The sequence below is a fragment of the Morone saxatilis genome, unplaced genomic scaffold (assembly GCF_004916995.1).
Source record: "Morone saxatilis isolate NCDOM2014 unplaced genomic scaffold, NCSU_SB_2.0 Contig19, whole genome shotgun sequence".
NCBI lineage: Eukaryota > Metazoa > Chordata > Actinopteri > Moronidae > Morone > Morone saxatilis.
This window is the reverse complement of record NW_023339751.1, coordinates 18,637,363-18,662,901: the sequence shown is the minus strand read 5'-3', so window position 1 is coordinate 18,662,901 and position 25,539 is coordinate 18,637,363. Positions and strand designations below refer to the sequence as shown.

Sequence of the window (25,539 nt, the reverse complement as noted above, 5' to 3'; positions counted from 1 at the left end):
AAGAGAGTGAATATTGGACACAAACAGGACTCCAAAAGAAAGCTAGTGTTCTTGCTGTGTGTGCTGGATGTGTAAATGAGATACTGGTTGCTAACATGTTCGTCATATTAAATCAAAAGGGGGATATTTTGTTATTGTGTTTGGAGCTTTTCACATTGTACCAGTGTGTCCAAAAAGAGAAAAATTTAATTGATCCATGTTTAATAAATGTTAAATGAAACGAGGGATTTTTACAAACATCTTATTGATATTCAAAGAAAGAATTCAATATATAAATTAATGAACTATTATTAATTAATTAACTATGAGCTGAAAATCTATTTTAAAACAAAGACAAGGCAGCAACACACACAGTATAGTTTGTAATGGATGAAGTCATGACATGAAGGAGCTGCAGTGCACTTTTGATAATTTAAACTCTAATGTATATTTTCCATTATATATTAGAATACGATATCAATAGCAGAAGGGCTAAATAAGTAAAGAAATAAAGTTCTTGCTCTGGTGTTACAAAAGGTCAGTTCAATCATACTAGTGTGTGGTATGTGCTGGTATGAACAGTGTGCACTGATAGTGTGAAATACTCATTACATACTTTTTACAATTGTAAAATGTACAAACACTTTGGACAAAGTCACCTTATACTGAGCTATAATCGTGGAGTAATTGTGAAAATGGTTGACTTTCTGGAAATAGACACAAACCTATTCAGAGGTGTCAAATTTTTAAGGTGTGAACAATGTGATCAATTATGTGTGTAGCAACCCTCCTCAGGCCACTTGGTGTAAATGTTATAATGATTGCAAGATGCATAATTTTCATTAAAAAATGTAATACACACAAAAAAAAAGAAGGAAGGAAGAGACAGCTCGTCCCTACACTGCTAGGACCGCGGGGGAGCGATTTGAGCGCTTCCTGATGGTAAGGGAAGCCTCCTGGCCTGAGGCAATATGAGGCAGGACTACATGGGGCCTCTTGCTATGTGATCTAGGAGAAAGTCAACAGTTTAGTTTTCCTATCGCTGTGTGGCAGGACCCCGGGTCAACAGGAACACAGGGAGTGAAAGAGATAGAACCACGGTGGCCTAATAACCTGTGTGCATGTGTGTGTGTGGTACGTGCATGTGTATATAAGGTTTTAGGGTGTAAATCCTACATACTAATAGCCTCTGTGTGTGTGTGGCTAACAGGTGTAAGACACTGAAACACGCAGGACCAATAATTTGTGTGTGTGTTGACAGCTTAAGCGAGCAAGGGAGACAGTGAAAAGCCCTTCTTCATATATAAGGAAATCACATACATTCCAAAAACAAGACAAATGCAACTTATCTTAAACACAAACAGACATCCAATATACACTATTTACCTGGCTCTCCTTTATCGTAGTACTGATAGGTGCCAATATCTGTATCTGTGGGGCGAGAGAGAGAGAGAGAGAGAGAGAGAGAGAGAGAGAGAGAGCGATGAACATCTAGCTGTCAGGGAAAAGCAGAAGACAGATCAGCAATTTCGCACCATGGGATAAACAATCGCTATCAGCCAGTGGCCTGTCCCGTCTGCCAGCACCACGGTTTGAGCTGAGATAAGGCCCTGTGAGGGAGGAGGAGATGGGAGGGTGAGCTGGGGGGTCCGAGGCAGTGTGGAGGGGGGGAAAAGAGGGGTATTAATAAAGACAGGAGTGTGCCTTAACCTATTCCACCTGAGGGACAGACTCTGATTTACACACATGCAACATATACATTTAAAAGTAGACACACGGACTCAGCAGATGGCTGCAAAAACATATGACCAACATACACATAGCAGGCACACAAACACACATTATGATGGACAGATACACACACACATAAACACACACACACTCACACACAAACTGCTGAGCTGAATCTTTTTGTCAGTGTTATTCCTGCAGGCCCAAAACCTTAAGCAGCCAGACTCGGATTCACACCACACATCGTTTCTTTATCGCTCCACTACTGTTGCTGCTGCTGCTGCTGCTGCTCCTGAGGCCAGGTCACACTAATACAACAGGAGAGCTGATGGCAGACACACAACACACACACACACAGAACACTATTACTAGTAATGGCTTGATGTTACTTTTTCAATCCTGACAGAGATAGTGATACTATAACCTTGAGTATCTGCCAATGCCAACCTCACTTTTTTCTATTAAACAATAACTGAGGTGTTCTTAAAACATTCGTATGAAAGCACTTAAACCTGCATAAAGAAATGTTTTTGGAATTAACATTAAATCAAATGACTTTTAAGATTCACTTGTAGTGTCAGACTTCCTGGGAATCAACATCCAACTCTGTTCTACACATTTAGACAATTGTTTCACCCCTAACAATATGGAACTGTTATCGAGAAGCAGTATTAGACACTGTATACTGCACACTAAACTTACACAGCATGAAATAGCAGAGGTAAGGTAACTGGTGAAGCCAGCCGAGCATCTAACAAGCTAAAGAACCACATATTTTTCAGGAGTTTGTGGACCAAACCAAGACCTACATGCTCATATTGATCTTTGTCTGCTGGCTATGTAAGTAGGCAATGGCAGCACATAACACATTTCATTTCCAGCATGTTGCTCAAAGTGTGGCTACAATCATTTGCATGCTGTTTCAGTTTGTGTGGTAACAGACTTAACTATATTTGTGGAACATCTATGGACAGAAATACTTAAATTAAAGGTCCCTTCCAGACATGTTTTAATCATTTCTCTGATTTGACGTATGTGTCTGATATGTCTGTTTTTTCTTTATGATGTTTAATTACATAATTAAAAATCTATATCTACCTCTCTCCAATTTAAAAAAAATCTGAATCTATGAACATGCAAACTATTATGACTTTTTAAAAAAAACTTATAGAGTCTACAAGATGGCTCCTACTTCACTCAATTCCATTCTCAGTGTATGTGCACAGGAGGTTTCAAACTTCCATATCACACTTGTTTGGATGTCACATGCATCATCACAAATGATGCTTGCACATGCACATCTTCAAGTCAGATTTAAGGTAAACTTTAAGAGAAACTTTCCTCCTTAAGCAGATGGATGTGAAAACAGCTTTCTAGTATCAAACTCTGGCACATAAATCATTCTGCTAACTGATTGTCATCCAAGTCAAATATTGGTCCACATAAGAACACAGGTGCATGATTAAAAACTTGATTTCATCACATCACAGTAAGCAACAACAAACTAAAGGTAAGAGAAGCAGGACGAATAGGTCACTAGGTCAAATCTGAATCTTCATTTAAAATCTGGGTCAGCATAATGAATGAATAACTCTTTCCTATACTACAGTGACTTCTGTTGAGGACTCCTTATGCAAAGCAACTAACTCACTTATTGCGATGTTGCTCGGTCGCCTATCGCAGAAGGCTGTGAGAGATTTCTAATTTAAACGTGATTAACACGTGTAGAACATACACCCAAACCACACAGAACATATTTGTTTCAATGCATTGTACAGCAGATGTGGCTTTCATGAATCTATACTTTGGTTTTTGGGGCGGATGTATATGATGTAAAGAAAGTGGTGATAGGGAGAGTCACACCCCAGTGACCAGGTCTTTTCGCTCAGATGTATCCATCCACATTTTTCCAAGATAGCACAAGACACACACAAGGAAAAAACAAACAAATAAGGATATGTCACCATCACCTAGGATATACACCCTGTCGTACCTTTGTGAATACACATAAACGCACACACATACACAGTCAGGCTCGGAGAGACACTATCTTCGTCTAAAGCTCAGCAGACTGTGAAAGACAAGACAGAATGGAAGGGAGGAGAAAACAAGAAAATGGAGAAACAGAGCATTTCCGTCTAACAGAAGAGATGGACTGATAGGTGGCGAGCAGAAAAACGCACATAAACTGCCAGAAAAGTCAAACTTACACAACACGCACTCTGCCTTACAAACAAGCTTTGGTCGCAAGTTAATGTTTCTTAACGCATGCATGATGGTGATGTGCAGTTGAACAAAAGCAAAAGCGAACAAAAAAGTGCTTCTCAGAAATGATCATCAAATATGAAATGTGTTTTGTAAAGGGGAACTCCACCAACTACTACTGCATTATGTTAAAAAAAAAAACTCCAGAGGAAGCTGTGCAAAATCGGATAAATTGCCTCAAGTGACGTTACTTGAGTCAGCGCCGGCTGGTTCTGAAGACTACAGGTTTGAAAATGATTAAAAACCAGACCTCTGCAGCATGCATTTCAAAAATCTTCACATTCAGTGTAACTAAATATAAAACATTTTCCCAGTACGAACCATAATCAGCTAACTGGCTGTGTGATGTAATAGCAATCTTACCATGTTAGTAAAGCTTCGATCTGACAAATGTGGAATGGAGTCAACATGTGTTTGGAAAACATACAGATGTTTCATAGGTTTCTTGAGTTGCTTGTGGTCATAGTAAGCAATCACACTTTAAACAATGTAAAAATACAGGTTAATATTGTAAAAACATTATAAAGAATGTGTAATGCAATAAAAAGACATGCATAGCAAAGAGAAAGTTAAAAAAGACAAAGTGAGAATTGGTGTTGAGTCAGAGTCAGATTGAGAAAGGGTGTAGGCGTGTAGGTAAGGTGGGGAGAAGGTGTGAAAACAAAGTGAGTGATGACAGAAAGAGCCAGAGCAAGACGGAGGGAGGGGTAAAAGAGAAAGGAGGCAGGGAGATAATTATTGAGAGTGCGAGATTGAACATGGTGATAAGTGCTACCTTTGACTTGGAGTGAGCTCTTGGTGGACCACAAGTGCAACTCAGCCAGGCAGAACGCCATCTGACGGGGGAGTGTAACCCGAGTCTGCAGACAGGGACAAGTGAGAGAGGGAACAAATGAAAGAAGGAAAAACAGACAGGGCAGACCAAACACAACCACAGATGTATATCTTGACAAGACAACATAATAGATTGACATAAAGAGGCCTGAGGGTCAAACAAAGCATGCATGTAGGCACACATGCTCACATACACACAAACTTGTATGAACGCCAGGTACTACCTGACGATCATGTAGCTGGACTGGCAAAATCAGAAATTATAAGTATAGAACAGATGACAAAGCAGTGTGATAAGAGTGTACGGGGAAAATATCAAGAAATGACCAGGTCATGTGAACACAAAGGTATCTAATGACAACAGAGCACACTAACAATGTGAACAAACATTTATCAACAGAACAGAAAGTTTACTGTTTCCTGTTTTATTTTTGGATTTTTTTTCAAGTTTGGGGATAATTCTTCATTAACTCATTGTTGAATTTTTATTTTCAGTCTTTTTTTCATGGTGGTGGTAGTAGCACTCATGAGAGCAGTAGCAGTGGAGTATTAGTAGTAAAAGTAACAGTAGTAGTAATTGTATTTGTAGTAGTTAGTAGCTATAGCAGTCATGAGCTTTCCTTAAAAATGACAATGGTACTGCAACATAATACTCTTCTGTAGTACCACTTCCTGTACCTGTTCTACCTGTCTTACTAGTAAGCTGGAATAATAGTAGTGGGTTACTCTACAGGTATGAATGCACACACCAAAGAACTCATTATGTGACAGACAGACAGACATGCACATGAACTCAGACTGACACTGTGAAGGTCACAGACTGAGATGCACCTTCACTTGCACGGGTGAGCAGTGATGGACACACACTTCGGAGCCGACAGCTAAGACAAAGCAGGCAGCATTCCATACTTTAGGTAATGAACATAGGACAGGTCTATGACAGGCGCTGGCTATTCCTCCTTCTTCATTACAGACTTTATCCAGTCGGTTGACTTCTGCTCCTGGAGGGTTAAGCTGTTGCTTTCTTCTGGTCCTCCCTGTGGGATTTCCCCTGTAGTATTGATGGTTTGTTATCGTACTTTACAGGTGTATTTGTTCTGTCTGTGTGAGCAGTGTACCGACTGCGTATTGAACCACTTATGATGTTTCAGTGATAAAAAGAATTTCCTACTGTGGAATCAATGAAATATCAATCAAAACTGCAACTACTTCTAGCGCAGATACTACGTTAACACTACTAGCTGTACACATTTTATCATATATGTATTTCTTCTTACGTATAACACAATACAGTGTGTTACTGAAGTGTGATCAGGATGGTGTGATAATGAAGAACTGTCCAGAAGACTGACATTTTTTTCCTTAAGGAAACTGCTACCATGACCCCTACATTACTGGCAATACATTTTAAAAGAAATGTTTTTTTAAATAGATATTTGTATTTAAGAATAGTGCCTGTCAAAAAAAATGTATATTAGTTGCTTGCTATGTCTTAAGTTGTTGCACCTCCTTGATGTTTGGCTGTGTTAGTTGTCAACTAGCTAGTTCTTGATCACTACTAATTAAATTATAACAAATGCATGTGTACCGCTGTCTTTATATTGCACTCTGAAATACCAACTCTTACACAGTGTTGCTTTAAAAGGTCCAGTGTGTAGAATTTAGTGGCATTTAGTGGCAGTTCAACATGGCGGCCTCCACGGAGGGCCACCTGTGGTGGTTGTAAATAAAAACGGCTCATTCTAAGGTAACAAAAACACAACAAGTCTTATTTTCAAAAAAATAAAAACATACTTATTATATATAATTTCTGTCAAATAGATCCTCCTAAATGTGACCACACGGACCTTCAAGGTCAGTTTTTTTGTTAAGTTTACTGTTTATAGTCAGTTTAATAGTATGGTTTTTGGGGAATTGTGTTATCATTTTAATGTCACTACATTTAATCTGAAAATATACAGAGGTCCACCTAGCATGTCTAAGATCCCATATACTTTGAACAACTGAGTTTGATTAGGATAATTTCACCATCAACATTAAACTTATTGAGTCTTTGAACTACATTCACAAAGTAGGTTTTCATACATTTGTCTGATTTTGGGAAAACCAAATTATATTTCCCAAAAACCAGACCTGTGGATCTTCCAAGCGTACAAGACTCGGTGTAAATTACAGGCCAGTGCAGAATCTCTGTATAGTGTAGCAAAGGTGTTGCAGTATTGCTGCATCGGACATTCATTTCTCTATCTGTGCAGCTAATGCCCTGCGTCAGTCCATCCTCTCTCTAACTCTCCCTCTTATTTTCTCTCGTTAACGCTGAGAGGGGACTCTCTCTTATCTTTCCCCTCTTGCACCTCCTGGTGTGGGGGGGAAAAAAAATCTCATTTTGCCACTCAACCTCCAAAACTACAAGTCCCAACAAAAATACACATAGATAACACCGGGTGCCATGGAAACGCTGGGGCTAGCATGGCAAGGCAGCGACGGCGTAACGAGTTTACTGACATAAGAGGATTCTTTTATCCTCTCCTAACCAGCTTTTTTAGAGGAAGTCAGCCCTTTTTGCGTGGCCACATATGTATCAGGACAGGCAATACAGAGAGAGACATTAACACAGGACAGAGAGAGGGTTTGTTTGGGACTAGGCATTGATTCTAGTTTTTGTTTTCATTTTCATTTTCAGGTTTTAGGTACATGACATCATTTTCAATTCAAAATAAGCAAAACATTCACTTGTTGCCAAATGTTACACAGTGAGATAGAAGTAAAAAGGAAGGAGAGACAAGATACTCCATGTATACTGAGGTAAATGGTAACAAGATCAGTCCGTTTACAGTGGCTGTCATCATTCTATGCTGACACATCAGCATGTTTGTCTGATGACACTCTCTCTACACAAACACGCCAAGCAAAACATATCACTCCAGTACTTGCTTTAACTTCACTGGTGAAATTAATTTGTCAGCCCCCAATGCACATTTCCAACCTGCAATTCAACCAGAGCTCTCAGTGTCGGTCTGGTACGACTGCTTGTAGTTATTTTGGTCCTGTTCTCTGCAACAATCTGGCTTATGACCGGAGATACACATATTAAAAGTAAATGGAAAAACCTTTTTTCTTAGACTTGTGATTAGGTTATGGTTAATACACACTACTGTGGGGACTGGGGCGGTGGATGTTAACAGTTTTTTTTGGTTGGGTGCTTTTTATTCTCTTTTGTTATTGTTGCATTTTTGGGATATGTCATATCATGCCATGCCCTCACTGATCAACCCTGCAAAACCAGAGGTAAAACCCAGAGAAGCATGAGTATCACTTCAACAATTTGCTTTTTATAGACTTGCTTTTTAAAGAAGGCAGACAAACCACTTTTTTTTGCTCTTCTTGTTCATATGGAAGCATGTGTATACATGGACACAATGACACACATTACTATCCACACAGACTGAGGTAATTGAGAGCTGTGATTTTTAAATATTGACTAGTAAAATCACGTTTCAATTTTTTTTTTTTATGAAGCTACAAAACTGGTATAGTAACCACACTCACAAGGTTTAATGCACACACACACTCCACCCACTGACATACAGAACACACAATCAGGAACAGCAGCGCACACACACACACAGCATGCTGCACAGGTCCTGGACAGCTGCCACACTCATACTGACTTCTGGTTGGGGTTGCCGTGGGTTACCTGTCCCCCCGCAGCGCTTTGTGGGGGTGTACAGTTAGTGTACAGAGGGCTGTGTGAGGGGTGAGGGGGGGTCTAGGTTATTGTACCCTGTCTTTACACTAGTAAAGAGGCTGCTTTAACATCAAAGGAGGGGAGGGAAAACATATGACTCCTTTTTCAAAGGCAGTCCACAGGAACTACGACCTTGTCTGCTCTTTGCATCTCTTTCTCTGCTCTTCTTTCACTGTCCCCTCTGGGTGGTTACAGAGTGTGAGAGCATGTGAGTGTGTGTATATCTGTGCAAAGGCGAACAAGAGCAACAGAAAAGTGTCTTTGTATGAGTGTGCTTGAAGGTGTGTGTTTGTGCCAGAGACAGAAAGAGAAAGAGAAAGACAGAACTTTAAGTAAATATTTATTTGAGACTGGTTCTCTCAGAGTAAAAGAGAGAAACAATGGAAGCCTTTGTTATATCTGGACCGCAGTTCTGCCCCATCTCTCACTATTTCTCACTCTCAACCGCCACCACCCAAACAGTAATTTATCAGAACATAGATGGCACAAACTTCGTTCTTGGTTTGAATCTGGCCTTTCTAACATAGCTTTCCTTCATATCCTGTGCCTGGTGGAGAAATGACATGTCCTGACCTCCCTAAAATATACAGTATACACCATCTGAACACTAAAACGCATGCAGCACGGCTTCCACATCAGAACTGTCTTTTTGGATCATCAGAAAATATTTTAATTTACCTTTAAAACAAAGGTATGCTGACTTTTAAAAAGTTAATTTATTTGGTAGCACTGTGTCTTTAATTTCACTGGGTGCTGAGAAACCTAACACGTTGTCTTGAGAGATATGACGACATGATGCAAAAATAGAGACAGTAATAGAATTGGTGGGTTTAAGCACAATACGGCCTAAACACGTTTGATATACCTATCTAGTGTTGTGGGGGTGCCATCAATCGGTAAGAAAAAACTGTAAAGGTAAAGCCGATGCCATAGGTATCTATGACATGAATTGTGTTAATCCCTTACATCAAGCATAAATGGCTTTAGTGGTAGTGTTGTTCTGGATGGTATGATATTGAGGTGTTCATCATATTCTGTGCCCTTTGTGCAGGTAAATGGGGGTGGGATAAAAGTGATAGAACCTATAAAAATATTATTCTGGATCAGATGGGTTAAGACCCTGCAGAGCAGCATGTTGCACGTACTGCAATCATAAAATGGCAAACGCATTCTCTTTCTTGATGTCTTTAAATGTAAAACTCATCACTTCTTGTGTGCCGTCAAGGTTGCAAGCCTCATCGACCAGTGACCAAGATTACTGTAACTGAGATAACTGTGGGGTACTTACAGTAGTGTAGTTTATGTTGCAACAGATGTCAACTCCTAAACAAATGTGTTCAGATTTGGCGATCACCCCAGGGCCTATTAGGACCTCGGCCCGGATCTGGAGCTCCACTGTAACAAGAGAGAGACAGGCCTGAAATGAAGGCAGGCTCACAGACATTTTGTTTGACATCTCAAGAATCCTTTCTCACAGGTTTACACTTTTTCTCTCTCTCTCTCATACACACACACACACACACACGCCAGAGGCAGTGCTGTCAGCTGGTGCAGCGGTCCCGTCACTGTGAGAAGAGTGATGTAGTAAATTACAGGGTTAAAGAGCTGCCATAGGGTGACTGACACAAGGCCATCACAGAATTGCCCATTCCCCCACCCCCCAGTACACACACACACACACTTTTACTTTTGACTAGGTTTGTCCGTCTTTCTCCTTCCCTTTTTCTTTTCTCTTTTTTTCCTCATGTACCTTCACTTATCAACCCTCTGCCTACTTGTCCCTTGCCTTTTATCGTTTTTTCCCACTCTTCTTGTCTCCCATGTTTTTCTGAGTTACCTCCTATTAGAAATGCATTAAGCTTTCTGACCCTGTCTGCAAGCTTTCACTCTCTTTCTGGCAATTTTACTCTCCTCATTCTTTGTCTTCTCTCTCAAAGGACAGTATTTCAGTGCGTCTGATTTTTTCTTTCTCTCTAGCAGTTTTAACTCTACTCTTTATTGTCTCATCTCTCTCAAAGGACAAAGTTTCACATTTTCCACAACCTTTATCTCTCGCAGACGCTCTGTCTCTCAGCTGCTGCCTGGTCTTGTTTTGGCTCTTGGAGAGAAACTTCGCAAACATGACGAACATACAAAGAGCGACCAGAAAGTACATCCACAGAGAGAGATAGGTAGGTAACAGAGTGTAATTGTGAGTGTATGAGCACATATTTTCCAATGAGGTGCCTCAGAGTTTCTGCCAATTCTCAGTCACACTTCTTCAATACATACACTCATGTATTCAGTAAACATACTCAGGCACTCAAGTCAGTGCTATATTGCATACACTCCAATCTCTCATACTTCTGATATCTGAACTCATACGGCACACAAACACATACGCATGCATGGAAAGGCATATACAGTATGATGCATACTCTCCTATCTTTTAACCTTGTGATACCTGAGGGAATGTACACATGCACACATTTACATACATATGAAACCATGCACACAGACTCACACAAGCTCTTATCTTTAGTATATTCTTGAGGGAGAAGTCCTCAAGCTTCCAGTGTCATATCGGAGCAAAAAAAAGGTGGACAAAATCTGGAAACAACATGCCTCTGAAGAAACAGTGAGATAATGAGAAGTGAAAAAAACAGATAAAACAAAGAATCCAATCCCTGAAAGGAGTCTAATGTACATCATTGGAAGACTGTGACCACTGAGACAACAGATAAGAGGGTGTCTGTGGTAGAAAAGAGACTTGACTCATAACACAAACTGATAAACATAATGGTCACTTCTAATGCACTGCAACCCTAATATGTGCTTCAATCAAGCAAGGAGCCTTAATAATGTCAATCTGGGGGATAATCACGCTCTAAGTTTTTGAACTACAGTTCCTATGATGCGTTGAGCTTGCAAACAGGAAGTATGATATTGCCATGGATAGAGTTATTCATGTTGTGGGCTACAACCTGAGCTGCATCTTTTTAGCCTATATACTTGTTTACATTGTAGCAAATTGGCACTGTTAAAAGTCTGCATAATTAGCTATTAACACTTCCTGTTTGCGACATATCAATGGATGTACAAACAACTGTCACTGGATTAATTTGATACTGAAGAAAACTTCAAAATGTGATGATTCTTAGGCAGGTTCTGGAGTTATAAAGGAGCTTCTAAGCTTTCTGAGCTAATTTATGGACAGCTGATGTATGACGAAGGAGTGCAAGCTATTGGCAGTCCAAATCAGTGGGCTAAATAACCATAACTAACATCCCATTGTTTTCAGATCACCAGCATGCACCAGTCCATTTCAGCTCACACAGTATCTTTGCCTCACCTCTCCCTCAACACCATTAAACCGTTAAATCTGAAAGGATGCAGATAAAAAGTCCCATAAAATGCAGTTAGTCAGTGAGAAGCTCCAGAACAAGATATCGCTCTCTACTGGTGACGTTGGCCAACAACACAGAAGTTGCAGTAGAGGTTGTTAGAAGTTGTTTTTGACATTGATCATACAAACATGTCGATTAGAGTCCATACGGTTCATACGGCCACATCAATCTAATCCAAGCTTGTCACCTTTTTTCTGTCCCTATTTTACATGAATGCAGCAAGATAGCTAGCTAGGTAGATAACGTTTTCATTCTTAATCCCGCCTACTGAACTCTGATAGGTCAAGTGTATCTCCAACTGGAGAAACAGCCAACATGGACACAAAATCAGACCTGCTACATTGTTCTGTGGTGTATTGTGGAGTGTAATAAACATTGTAGTCTCTAGGGGCCACCAGTGGGGCTTATGAGTTCCAGTCAAGCTTTATTCTTCTCCATCCTCTCTCCATCACTGCTGTCTGTCCCTCAGTCACTCTGCTTCAGTGGTTTTGTTGAGGACCTAAGGCGTTACAGAACTCAGCCCACTGAAAAAGAGGAGACGAACTGAAAACTACAGAGACTACACTCTACACAGAGTGAAAGTGCTGTGAGGCCTGGCGGCAGTGTACACACTTACCCCCACACACACACACACACACACACACACACACACAACCACAGGCAAGTACAGTGCATCTTCTCAACTGTCCCATTATAAGACAGAGGTTCTGGTGGAGGAGAGAGGAGGGTGGGCAAAGTGGCGCCAGGCAGCAGGCCGAAAACCTTTCACACACACACTTAACAAAGTCCCACAGGAGCCCATTCAGCTGTCGGCAGAAGAAGAATAGAGGTGATAGACAGGCAGAACAAAATGAGGTAAAGGTAATACTATTCAAGAGAGGTGACAGGTACAGTCACTCTGTATGCATGTGCACATGTGTGCGTGTCTGAGCGTTTTACAGGACATGTCAATCAGCAGGAAAATGAAGCTGGAGTGACATGACCACAGGGCAAGGCTCTTCGTTGAGTAATGCATGTGTGTGTCTCAGAATATGTGTGTGCATGTGTGTACTGGTACAAGCAAAAGTGTGTGTTGGTCACGTGAAATACTATTCCAGGTTTGGAGGGCATGTGGAGGTGAGGAGGTGAAAAGTTCAAGTGTCCAGAGAAATACAGCAAGAAAGACGTTTTGCCCCATAATGAACAAAAAAAAAAGAAAAAAGAAAAATGAAAATACAAAATAAAAAAAGAACTTTGGAAAAACATCTGACCACAGTATACATACAAGGGATTTACGATTACTATACACACGTAATCTACTTTTCTAGGTCAAACAAGTCTTTTTTGTTTTTGTTCATGATTAATCTTCAGATTATTTTCTCAATTAATTGATTAATTGTTTGTTTATAAAATGTCAGAACATTTTACTTCCTATAGCCCAAGGTTGTGTCTTTTTTTAAGTTTTTATTCTATCTGAACACAAAGACTACTCAGTTCTGTCAATTCATGTCAAAGCAACAACAACATCTAACCCTCATATGTGAAAAGGAGAAATAGACAATATTTGGCATTGAAGAATTACTAAAACGATTAATCAATTAGCGAAATATTTGCAGATTACTTCACGTCAATTCATAAACTAATGGCTAACTAACCTGTGGCTCCCTGTGGCTTTGACAAAAAATGATATGAAAATGAATAATGATGAATGAAAAATTTTACATTTTTATTGATCATTGTTGCTGATGATTCTTATGTTCTCTGTAGCCATTACACACTAAATAAAAAAAATGTTGTCAACTAACTATAAGCTGTGTGCAACAAAGGGAGGGAAAGAAAGACAGACACAGGGTGACAGAGAGATGAGTGGAGGCTCTTCTAAGCAGATGTGTAAACGTCATTAGAGGAGGTAATGGAGGGAGGAAGGTGGGAAGTGGGGGGAAAAAACCTACTCCAGCCGAGGTATTTACCCAACGCCTGGAGCAGAAACACAAACACACCACGTGTAATGACTGAGACTGCGAAGCAGAGAAAGAGAAAAAGAGATGTTTGGTGGTTAATATCTTTTCCAACAAATGTTCTGCCTAATGAAGACCTGAAACAAACAGGGCGAGAGAGGCCGACCGCTGGCTTAATCATGCCTACTAATGTTTTAACAATCCCAAATTTCCACATTCAGACAGGATTCCACTCTGGTTTTCTTTCACTCCCGTTTAGCTAATAGGCCTAATCCTGGCGAGTGTTTCACTAAAAGCCGAGTGCATCTGCCCTACAGCAACGCCCAAGGGCAGGAAAGACAATACTTCCAAACCAGCAGCACAATTGCTAGCTGACTTTAAAGAGATTCTCAGGGACTTTGCGCCTCTTTGGTGTCTGTCCCCTGTCACAGCGAAGGTGATGTGTGTCACACTGACTGTGGTTTTGTTTATGTTGTTGGATTTTCTTCTTTTAAAGCTGTTTGGTGCCCTGTTGTTCGCCCCTCACCTCCTGACCACAAACACACGTACAACCGGTAAACACACACACGGACTCACAAACAAACACAAATGATGACATGTGCATAAAACACAAACACACAAAAATGTATGGCTCAAACAGACAAAAACCAACAATCCACATATAAAAATGCTTACCCAATGCATCGAATCAAAACAAACTACTACACCCATGTTCATCATAATGAAGGAAAATGTCACCTAGTGCAACACTGTCTAACTGTTAGTTGTTAGTTTTGGTCTTTTTATTGTATTTGTTGACAAAGAAAAATACAGAGTCTTATTCTTGAAAGCAACGGTAGCATCGTTAGATCCCGCACTGACTTCCCATCCATGAACACAAATGTGTTCAGTGAAGCATATAACTAATCTGGAAGCACTAAAGCTGGACATTTAGCCAAGATCTTCGCAATAATGGATGACAGTTTTTACCTGCACCAACAGGCGCCTCAATAAGATTGTTACCTAAAGCCAGTGTTTGGTTTGTCCCTTCTGGGCTACGGTAGAAACGTGGTGGTTCAAAATGGCGGACTCCACGGAAGGCAAACCGTGGTGTCTGTAGATATAAAAGTCTCATTCTAAGGAAACAAAAACACAACAATTCTTATATTCAAGTAATTATACATTAATGAAAACATACCTATGAATATTATATTCTATTTCTGCCAGTAGATCATCCCAAATGTTACACACTGGACATGTAAAGATTTTCACAATTGGTATACACAAAGATATATGCACTTTAAGGTGCTAACAAACAAACAAACAAACAAACACACAAACACAAACACACCACACACCACACACACAACACACACACGACACCACCCACACGCACACACACACACACACACACACACACACACACCTGTCAGGGGCTTAGGAAGACAAGGTCCTTTAAAGTTGTTGTCAGATGCACAGAGCGAGATGGACCCTGGCAAAACGAAAGGTCACGATGAACGTCCCCTAGACTTCTCAGTGGTCTTATTTCCCCGTCACACACTCACACACACGCTGTCTGTCACCTCCCAGATGAGGCCATGACACCTTGGACACCTCTCAGCAGGCAGTGCCTCCCTCTGCCTCTCTCTCTCTCTCTGACAGGTTGACATGGCACAGAGTGGTGGGATGTCGATGGCACTCGGACCAAGAAGTTTGTTCTCTTTGCTGTGACCTCAGAGATGGACGCCTGTGTCATATCTCTCTTCTTCCCATGGTGCAGTATGCTCCTGTCGAGCAGCAGGAATACGAGCCTTTCTAGCATCTACTCTGAGCTCTTCTTTCCTTTACCTGGCAGTTGTCTATCACACTTCATCACTGCCGTGTGATTTGTAGACTGGGCAGTGGAGTTTTCAAACTTACATTGTTTTCTATTTGGGGGTTGCAATGATAAAGAGAGTTAAACACATTCTGCAACAGAAACTAAATGATCCAATCTTCATAACAGAAGCAAATGTCTTTAGATTGCTTTGTTTGTTTGACCAGTTATCAAAAAACCCTAAAGGCATTTGATTAAAATATCATAAATGAAAAAAAAGCAAACAATCAAAACTGCTAAACCGTAATCTGCAAGTTTCTCGTGCTCGCAGTTGTGAGGACCAACTTTTCAATTTAGTTTTCCAATGTGTTCTCATCTCTTTACACTAAATGAAAATGCTGTAACAGTACACATACTCTAAAAAGAAAACAATGATGATGGCCAACTCCTTAGTTATTGAGAGTTGGCATAATAACAGTTTGGTCTATGTACCTCTATGATGTTAGAGACCCACAAAAAAGTTCTTCCTGTCATGGTGGAGTCTGGTTATTTATCGCCTGCAGTAAGGGGTCAGTGAAGCTGCTGCTGAGGTTTGAAATCAGCAGAGTGGAAGCACGAAATAAGACAATTGTGCACACACATCTGGCAATTCTCCATCTGTCAGAAAGCCCAAACACCTAGCCGTCCGTGACCACAGCCCAGTCCTCACCCAGTACTTCTTTTTAGAGGGTACAGTCATCGTGTGACATGGCCTGCACACACAAATGTCCAATGACTTAGACACACTGCTTCTGTCAGTGTTGTGCTCTGTTGGTACCTAAGAAGTTCCTTATTCCCTCCACTCTGTCAGACACACACACAGACACACACACAGACACACACACAGAAGACTGGGAAATTCTAAAACACAGATTTCTGCTGTTTATTCAGAACAATAGCGTCTGCCTCTGCTGCTGGGTCAAGTCGTGTCTTGTCAGACCCTGTAACCTGATGGTTACGAGTACCACAGGGGCCTGCACTGGGCCCCATGTTAAACACATTCGCCCTGCAGTCAGACCTGTCTGACGTAAAGAGAACAGGCTCGTCTTTCACATCAAACGACCATACAATGTTACCCCCACGCCTACAATCTTAGGTAAACGGTTACAGTTGACCGTAGGAAATAAGAAAAAACATTCATTTAGACTTCTTAGCCATCATTGTTGACAAAATGTCAATCACACACCATTAGGTTCAGGGATGAAAATAATATTTTCTACTGTCCAGCTGCTGTGACTCTGACAATCAGATCACTTTACTTCTTGTGATGCCGCCCACTTCACTTTGTATACAAATTAAAAAAGTGAGATCAATACTTTGGAGACAACAGAAATGTCTCCAAGGAGTTGTCCCAGGATTTTTCTTTCCCCTATAATGCCATATGTATTTAGTAATCTTCATTAGAGACTCTGCGTGACAAGCACTTGAGAGCTTAGCAGTTAAACCAACACATCACATTAAAACATCATCTGGGAGGGTAAAAGTCATTACTCACACAGGGGAAGTGATTTTGACAGATGATGTGCAACTGTTTACAGACTCCACTGAAGCTCCACATAAGTATATTTTTTTTACAGTGTGTACGTACCCAATGTAGTCTGAATCAACTAACAAGGCTGAGAAATTAATTAACATATTTGAGTAATAATGTCCACCCACCAAGCAGATACTGAGCGGTCTGAGACTAAACAGCTCTCACATAAATCCTGACACAATCTCAATCTGACCCACAAGCCTGTGAAAACATTCAAACACGAACCAGCATGAGACTAGCCATGTGAAGCTCTTCAGCTTTCCACATATGAGTGCATGTGTGTGATGACGATCAGAGACAGTGCAAATGAATTAGTGTGTGACCACTGCGACAAATTTCCCACCGCCATTCTTTTTAATGTGTGACAGGCCCTTCACTTGCTCACACCCCCACCTCTTCTCTCCCACACATGTACATAGGCTTAACGTCGTCTGGGCGGGCCGATCCCGCCGGCTCACTGTCGGCACGGCAACGAGTGCTATCCTGGCTAACATCTGCTGCACGACCCGGGGCCACTCAGAATGGGTCTTAATCCCCACACAGCCATGTTGTGGGGGAAAACATTCTTTCCTTTCGGTGAGTGCAGACAAACAGGGACAAGCGGTGTTGCTGGTAACCTGCAGGCACCCGGCCTCTTGGAAGGACCCGGAATGTTGTCGGTTACGTGGCCCCCAATTGTGCCGTGGCCCATTATAGCTGTGCAGAGGGGTGTGACCGCCAGCATCGGCAGCGAGTTGCCATCACTGGTCCAGTTGGATGGATTTGGGTTTTGAGGTTAATGAAAGGTGGTGTGAGTGGGTTGGGGTGGGGTGGGTCAGGGAGGGTTTGTCAGCCAACCTTGTTATGCTAAAACAACAGTTGCATTGATTAAAACGTGAACCACCTTCCGCCCACTCTGAGTTTGCTGCCACATCAACTGGCTGTGGATCCAGGACACTGTTGCTGCCGCATTTTTGGTCATCCTTCAGTGAGTTTTTAAAAAGTGGGTTTGTTGGTGTCAACGGCAGAGGGAATAGAGAGTGAGCTTTCAGTCAGGACAGATGCCGAACATCAACATGTGGCAGTTTGCTGACCCCTTGTGGCCATTATTACGAGAACAGAAACACTTTCTCACAAACAGAAACACTTATACATGAAGACACTCACACAATGAAACATTCAAAGTCATAACACGACAAGTGAACAACTCCACTCTGAAACAAGCCGAGCCACGATCCTTCATATTACCGTTTCTGATAAAGATCTTCTGCGGTGATGACGCACAGAGGAAATGAAGACACAGACCCGTCAATCAGTCCATCAACTGCTATGAAATATGTATTTGTCTTAATATGGAATTTGATTCCATCAAACCCATTTCACGGACCATTTCCCTATGCAAACACCTCGGGGAGAAAGAGGGAGAGAGAGAGAGTGGCAGAGTGTGGTTGAGGCTCGTTCAGAAGAGGAAACATACCTCCGAGGACGGCTCAGTGTGTGTATATTATGAGATTTAATTGAATAGTTCTGCATCAGTGCCAAGAAGTTAGTTGGTGTGTTTGCAGAGGTCTGATTGAGGGCTTGGTTGTCTTTTTTTCCCAGAAGCAAGCCAATACTTGGCAAAAAACAAAGTCCATCTCCGGTTTCAATCACAGACAATCAGTGAGAGACAAACTCGGAGAGGCAGTAGGTACATCAAGGCACATAGGAAACATTTGTACGCCTCCAGGCCTTGTCTTAGAAGTTCCAAACCCACACAATAACAACAGCTCAAATGGATCGGCAGGCTATTTCTGGAAGCAACAAATTCATGGCTCAGCACTGCGTTATGTAGACAACGTGCTCTGATTAGTGTAAAAAAGGAGCTTGGAAAAATATCTTTCAATACACAATGGGAAATATTAAAAGGTAGTTGATATGTTGTGAGAATTTTATTCACACATTTAACATTTAACAGAATAAACAGAATTTATTATTGAATTTAAGGTCCAGTGTGTAATATTTAGGAGGATCTGGTAGACATGGACTATAATAACAGGTAAGAATCATTATGTTTTCATTACCTTAGAATGAGCCGTTTTTATCTACAGATGCCACGGGTGGCCTTCCAAAGAGTGTGAAGTCAAGGAGCTGCAATCTGCAACTACACTGCTATAAGCCACTAATACATACCGGTCCTTTAAATTACAATGAATGAAGACCTAGTCCACACTATTCAACTATCTGGGTAAGAGTTTGCTATGTCTGCTATGGATAGAAATTGTGTGTGAAGTCTGTTTCCACATGACAGTTCCAGATAGATTAGGCTTTATAATTCTCACAAAAGCTGCGTTAATGATGGGTTCAAAGATAGACGAATGTCTTGAAAGCAAGAAGAACATTTTTTGCAGTTTACTGCTTCCCCAAATGCACCGTCATGTCATTAAAACACCTTAACAAGAAAGATGCAAACACACTCCACTGTTGCACTTATTTTTCCTTGTTTTATATATCACCTTATGTGTCTCTCCAGTCCACCTTTCCTCAATTTTCTTCTTCCGGTAGAGATCTTTGTAACTTTCTTTTTTTTAAGTGCAATAAAAACACACTTTGAGCAAGCAAATTGACAGAGATTTAAACTATCCAATGAAAAGGTGCTTTAGGTTTTAAGACCATTTTCCAGTGCAGAGTAGTGAGTTTAGCCTTGCAATAAAAGCTTACGAGGCCACTCTTGAGTCTGTTAAAGCAAAAGGACAACAAAAGAGTTACTAAATTTCAGTCTGGCAGAGAATATGAAGTGACAACCTTCAAGTCATGAGCCCAGTTCTCACAGAAAGTCTATGGCTGCAGCAACAAGTGTTTTCAGAGTCTTCACTACAAAATCCATCAACACCAGTTTCCAAGTGCCATGTAAACATCCAAGAACGACTATGGTTAGCTACGTCCATATACTGACACCTAGTGTATCATTGTGGTTACTGCAAGTAATAGCAAGTGACAGTACAGTGACAATACAGGCTCATTGCAGTTCCACAGCGTCTGTAAAAAAGGGGAACAACAATCATCTGCTCCATCTGATCTAAAGCTTCATCACCAAATCTATGACAGGGACATGACACACGAAGTAAACAGGGTGATGGCACAGGGATACAGATGTTGATTATGATGGGAGATAGCAGTGACGCTGATGCAATTGTCTGCTGTGTTTGTGTGTTGTTTATGTATTTATGTGGGTGTGCTCGTGTGAATGCAACCTGCTATCTCGCGGTGTCTGCTGGTACAGTGTGAGGGCTATTTGGTCTAGCAAGGTAGATAAGAGGGCGATACTGAGGCCGGTGGGTGCGCTGGCTATCTGCCTCCAAGCTGCCAACGTAACAGGGTCACTCAGGTGCACTCTGTGGGGACAAGTGGAGGAGCGGAATAGGAGGAGATAAAGTACGAGAGGACAGAAAGGGTGGAGATGAGGGAGGCGAAATGACGAGGGGAACAAAAGAGGAGGAGGAGATGGAGTGGACAAAGGACAGGAAGAGGGGTCAGCAGAGGAGACGGACGCTGTGCAGAGAGAGACGTGCTGCTGTTCATGCTGTCATGCACTTATCAAGATTTTCACAGCTTAGAGCGTGACAGTGTACTCTGTACGTGTGCACATGTATGTGTAACATCCAGGTGTCGCTGAGCTTTGAGCATGCTCGCATCAGTGTATGCATTGTGTACGTGTGTGTGTGTGTGCAGCTTAGGATTCGTGCATGTGTGAACTTTGCCCACTACCCTCGCTTCTGTGGGGCTCCAGGTTTCGCCTCGTGGGTGGGATAAAACACCCACAATGCCGATTGTTTTCGCAGCACACACACAGAGGATCAGGCCGGGTGGCAAACTGGCACCAGATATTATCATGTGTGCCGTTGCTGTTTTTAGTTTCATTCTGATTTCCTTTTTACAAAGATGGTATGCCTAATCCCCACATGTCAACCCGACTCTGGAGAAGAAAATGAACACTGGAGTCGAACTTGTCAAATAACAGTTACAGCAACAACAGACCCTTTCAAATGTGCTGTAATGTAAAGTCGTAACTGTCACAATAATACACAATAACAAATAAAAATCTCCAGGGGATTTGAGGTATTTTGATGGACGTGCAGGTTAATGTCTGCACCTGATGTAGAGTGCAGTGAAAGACTAGTGAATATTTAAAAGACAAACTATATTCTAACAGAGCAAATATTGCCTTAAAACAGCTGATCCAAGCCCAGATATAAAACTCAGTTTGGGCTCACAAATTGCCTTTAATTCACGCAGCTAGAACCAAACAAGTCTATACAGCTATCTGCTGACAAAATAAGACAACATTTGAGATATGACTATTAGTCCTTTTATAAAACATGAACCATTGGTTTCTATCAATCTAAAAATAGTAGAAGGAGTCTGACAGTGTAACAAGTAACACTTTGATCTGCTGAACACTTTCCAAACTTCCCTAATACGTCAAACCAACCAACATATGTAAAATGACACATGATCTAGTCCTGCACATCATGAAATGAGGAGCAATCAAATTACACAAAATATTAACTTCAAGGTAGGACCAAGGCAATATGACCCAAAAAATAAAATCTCCAATTTTTTACATCACACCCGATTTACGATTTTAATCTGGGTTTTGTTTCTTAAAAACAAACTACAAAAGACACCATATCGTTGGCAATGTGAAACACCACTGTATCTGTAATGTCTTATCCCTGGGGCCCCTTCTTCTCATGTGGGATACTATTGGAAAATTATTGTACACGTTCTGTGTAGATGAATGAATTGAGTGGACTGGGACTTTACAGAGTCCGTAGCAGCTGTATATCGCCACATTATTTTGCATTGTTTTAATTGCCCCTCACTATAGATGTGTCTATTCTTGATATTTCACTAAATATAAATGGTGGCATCATTTCTAGATTTTGTGACCGGAAAATTGCACCTCTCTGGACCGAGTCTTTGAGGACATTTAATTTGCAATAATTCCAGTATTATTTAAATCCAAGACTTTTTAACAACCTTAAACATGAAATTAAAATTTCACAATGGGAGTGAAATACAGAAAGGAACCAATATTATATATATATATATTTAGTTTTGTCTGGGCCTTAGAACAACGTTCTTTTTTTGGTCCAAACTATTCCTTATAAAGTTATTGTTGTTATTGAAATAGTTGCCTAGCAGACATGGAGCAACATCATCGTATATTATTATGTCTATATAAGAAGAAGAAGAAGAACTTTTGGGTTTATCACATAGTAAAGTTACAGGCTGTTAAACCAAAGTAATAAGTTAAAAGATGCTAAACTGAACTGAAAAGTTGAGTAATATTTCTCTGTGGCTTCAATATTGTCAATATAAGAGTATTGATAAGTGGAGCTTTATAAAAAATGTTCAGGCCTGAAAAAAATGTTAACGTTTTAATTCATCTGATCCATTTAAAGGACCAGTGTGTAAGATTTAGTAGTATCTAGTGGTGTAGTTGCAGAATACAACCGTGAAAGTAGCTGCAAAACAAGTGGAAAAGGCTAACAGTCTAATCTAGAGCCAGTGTTTGGTTTGTCCGTTTTGGGCTACTGTAGAAATATGCCGGTTCAACTTGGCGTCTGTAGATATGAAAGGTTAATTACAAGGCTCTGAAAACACAGTGATTCTTATTTTCAGGTGATTATAAACTAATGAAAACATACCGATCAATATTATATTCAATTTCTGCCAATAGGTACACACTGGACCTCTAATCCATTACTTTATCTGGAATTCATTGGAATAGCAACCTTGATTGTGTAACGTAGTTGCATGTAGAAAAAAAAACACTACATACAAAACACAATGAACATTTAACTGACAGCACTTAATTAACCATTTTGCTTGCTAGCTGCCAGCTATAAACAATCATTGTTAAGAGGATACCAATCTTCCCTCACTTCTGTGGGCAGTGGATTAAAGGAATAATACTAAATGGACCAGAGCTTATATTTTAAGGTCCTTCCGATCAATCTACTCACAGTGTGATCATCCAACACTATGCCAGCCAACAGACAGACGTGAGCACCTGTTTGTCCCATATTGACACCCATGACAGACACAAGCACATAGCACACAGAGGGGTAAAGATGTAACTGGAGCTGAGAGGAAGGCGGCCAGGCTGTGGCAGCTGCTTCAAACAGCTCTGGATCAGGCGTTCACACACAGAGCCTTTTGAGGAGCGAGGCGTCCGTGTCAGCCCCTGTCACTGGCAGGAGGAGGCAGTTTTGATGCTTTGAATGGAAACTTGGTGGTGGATTGGGTTAATTTTGTGCCATTAGTTTGAAACAGCAGGATGTTGGACAAAAGAGGTGATATCATTATGATGTGATATTGTTTTGTTTCACATGGCAGAGACTGAGAGCGGGAAAAATATTAACCTGATTAGTTTTATTTATTTTATTTTAGAAAACTTAAAAACATTTACTTTAAATATTTAAACTCAAAACTGCACACAAAAACACAATTCACACCTTGTTGTTAACTTCATCCCTCTCTTGCCCTTATAATAAATTATTCCACAGGGATGTAGAAGCTATGTTGTTTATTTGTGTTAGTGATGTCATAGAAATTGACATAGGGAACCCTGCAAAAGGTCAGAGGTCAGAGGTCAGAGGCACCTGCACAACAGCAGCCCTGCTACTTACTTTAGGCTCCGCTCATACTTGTGATAACTGGATAAGCTGCACTGTGTGTCATGACATCAGAGACTTTAGTTGTCCACCGATATGTCAGAAATGTTTAACCGTCCAGTAAATACAGTAAATGTGTGCCTTTGTTTCCGTTACTGTTATCTCATTCATTCTTATCTCAGTGTTTTATTAACAATACTTTGATTAAATTATGTAAATTCTCACAATGTTGTTTTATTTCAATGTAACAATATGATCATGTTTGTAGGTTTGACTATTGGTGCCTTTAGATATTGCTTAATCTAAACCATGGCTATGTTGTCTGAGATTTAAAGTAATCAAATTAGTAATTATATTAGTAATAAGAACAACAGCTAAGGGGGAGGGCAGGGTATTCTCTTAACAAAGTAGTCTGGATGAGCTGTCGTCTGTCTGAAGGGCGAGATGCGACAATTGGGGATAAAGGCACACGCTTTAGGACGATCATTCACCGAAGACATTCATAATGTTACATTTGTTCGTACATACAAAAAGCGAGGGAAGCAATTGTGTGAAGAATGAAAGAAGCTGAGTAGACCCAGCTGTGAAGTGTGAATGCTTGTCAGATTGTGAGTTTTGGAAAGTTGTTGTGAGACAGAAACACTAACCTTGGAAAGGTGTGCAGGGAGGAGTTGTCAAGCATCAACCGTCTGACAGGCACTTCAGTTGAACCACAGGTGTTTGTTTCACTGCACCAGAAAGGTAAAAAATAAATCTTATATCTGCACTCACACAATGATAATGACTTACAACTCTAACTGCAGTTATCATTTTGTTATTTGTCAATCTGACTGCATGGTCACTACAAAGGCAAAAGAAAAGTAAACAAAAAGAAGTCAAAATAGGCCATGATGCTCATCCCACAGACACCAACACTTCAGAAGAATCTGTTTCAACCATAATATCCTTTGGCACAGTGTGCTAACCCCGCAGACAGCCTACGGAGAGACCACGGTCTGACGCCAGCCAGGTGTAACACCATCTCCACTGCTTTTTGTTCAAGTCATGTAATGAGCCTGTAATGAGGCCATGAAATATTGATAACCACGCTCAGCTAACACTGGGCCTCTATAGGGGTCCTCTCAACTCAAAACAAGACAGTAGAAAGAAACACTTTACTCTCCCTTGCTGAGGAACTAAAGATGAGGAGACTGCTTTGAAAACAACAGGGTCAAAATCTTAATGTGCAAACAGATTTTGTGACGCTTGCAGTGGATTAATTACAGGCCGAGGGTAACATTAAAACCACTATTTAGTGGCGATGGAACAATAAAGAGATACTGGAAGTCTTTCTCTTAGTACGGCTATTATAAAATGCTTCATGAAGTCATCTCTTGTGCCTCTGGTTGACATTTGCACACCTTTTAAAAACATCACCCCCTTTAACAGCCAAACAGGAAAAGCAAGAAGCATTTAAATGAAATCAAGAGTGGAGTCAATGTAATGCAATGTAACATTCACACACACATACATACATAGAGGGAGGAAGACAGACAGACAGACAGACAGACAGACAGACAGACAGACAGACACAGAGTTGAAGGAGAAATGGCCCAGCAGCCGCCCACTGCACACATACAGATTTATTATTTGTGCAGTCACTCAGGACAT

The 25,539-nt window shown here is 40.8% G+C and overlaps 1 protein-coding gene across 1 annotated transcript in view; it reads right to left on the bottom strand.

Moving 5' to 3' along the window:
- The window catches only part of wdpcp (WD repeat containing planar cell polarity effector), a 76,996-nt gene that overhangs the window by 50,105 nt on the left and 1,352 nt on the right, over positions 1 to 25,539 (bottom strand). The window contains exons 2-5 of the mRNA XM_035663187.1: positions 24,537 to 24,617; positions 9,846 to 9,952; positions 4,751 to 4,835; positions 1,366 to 1,410 (exon numbers count right to left, since the gene is read on the bottom strand). Coding sequence (XP_035519080.1) covers positions 1,366 to 1,410; positions 4,751 to 4,811 — 106 coding nt within the window. The 5' untranslated portion in view covers positions 4,812 to 4,835; positions 9,846 to 9,952; positions 24,537 to 24,617. The remainder of the gene's footprint in view (positions 1 to 1,365; positions 1,411 to 4,750; positions 4,836 to 9,845; positions 9,953 to 24,536; positions 24,618 to 25,539) is intronic.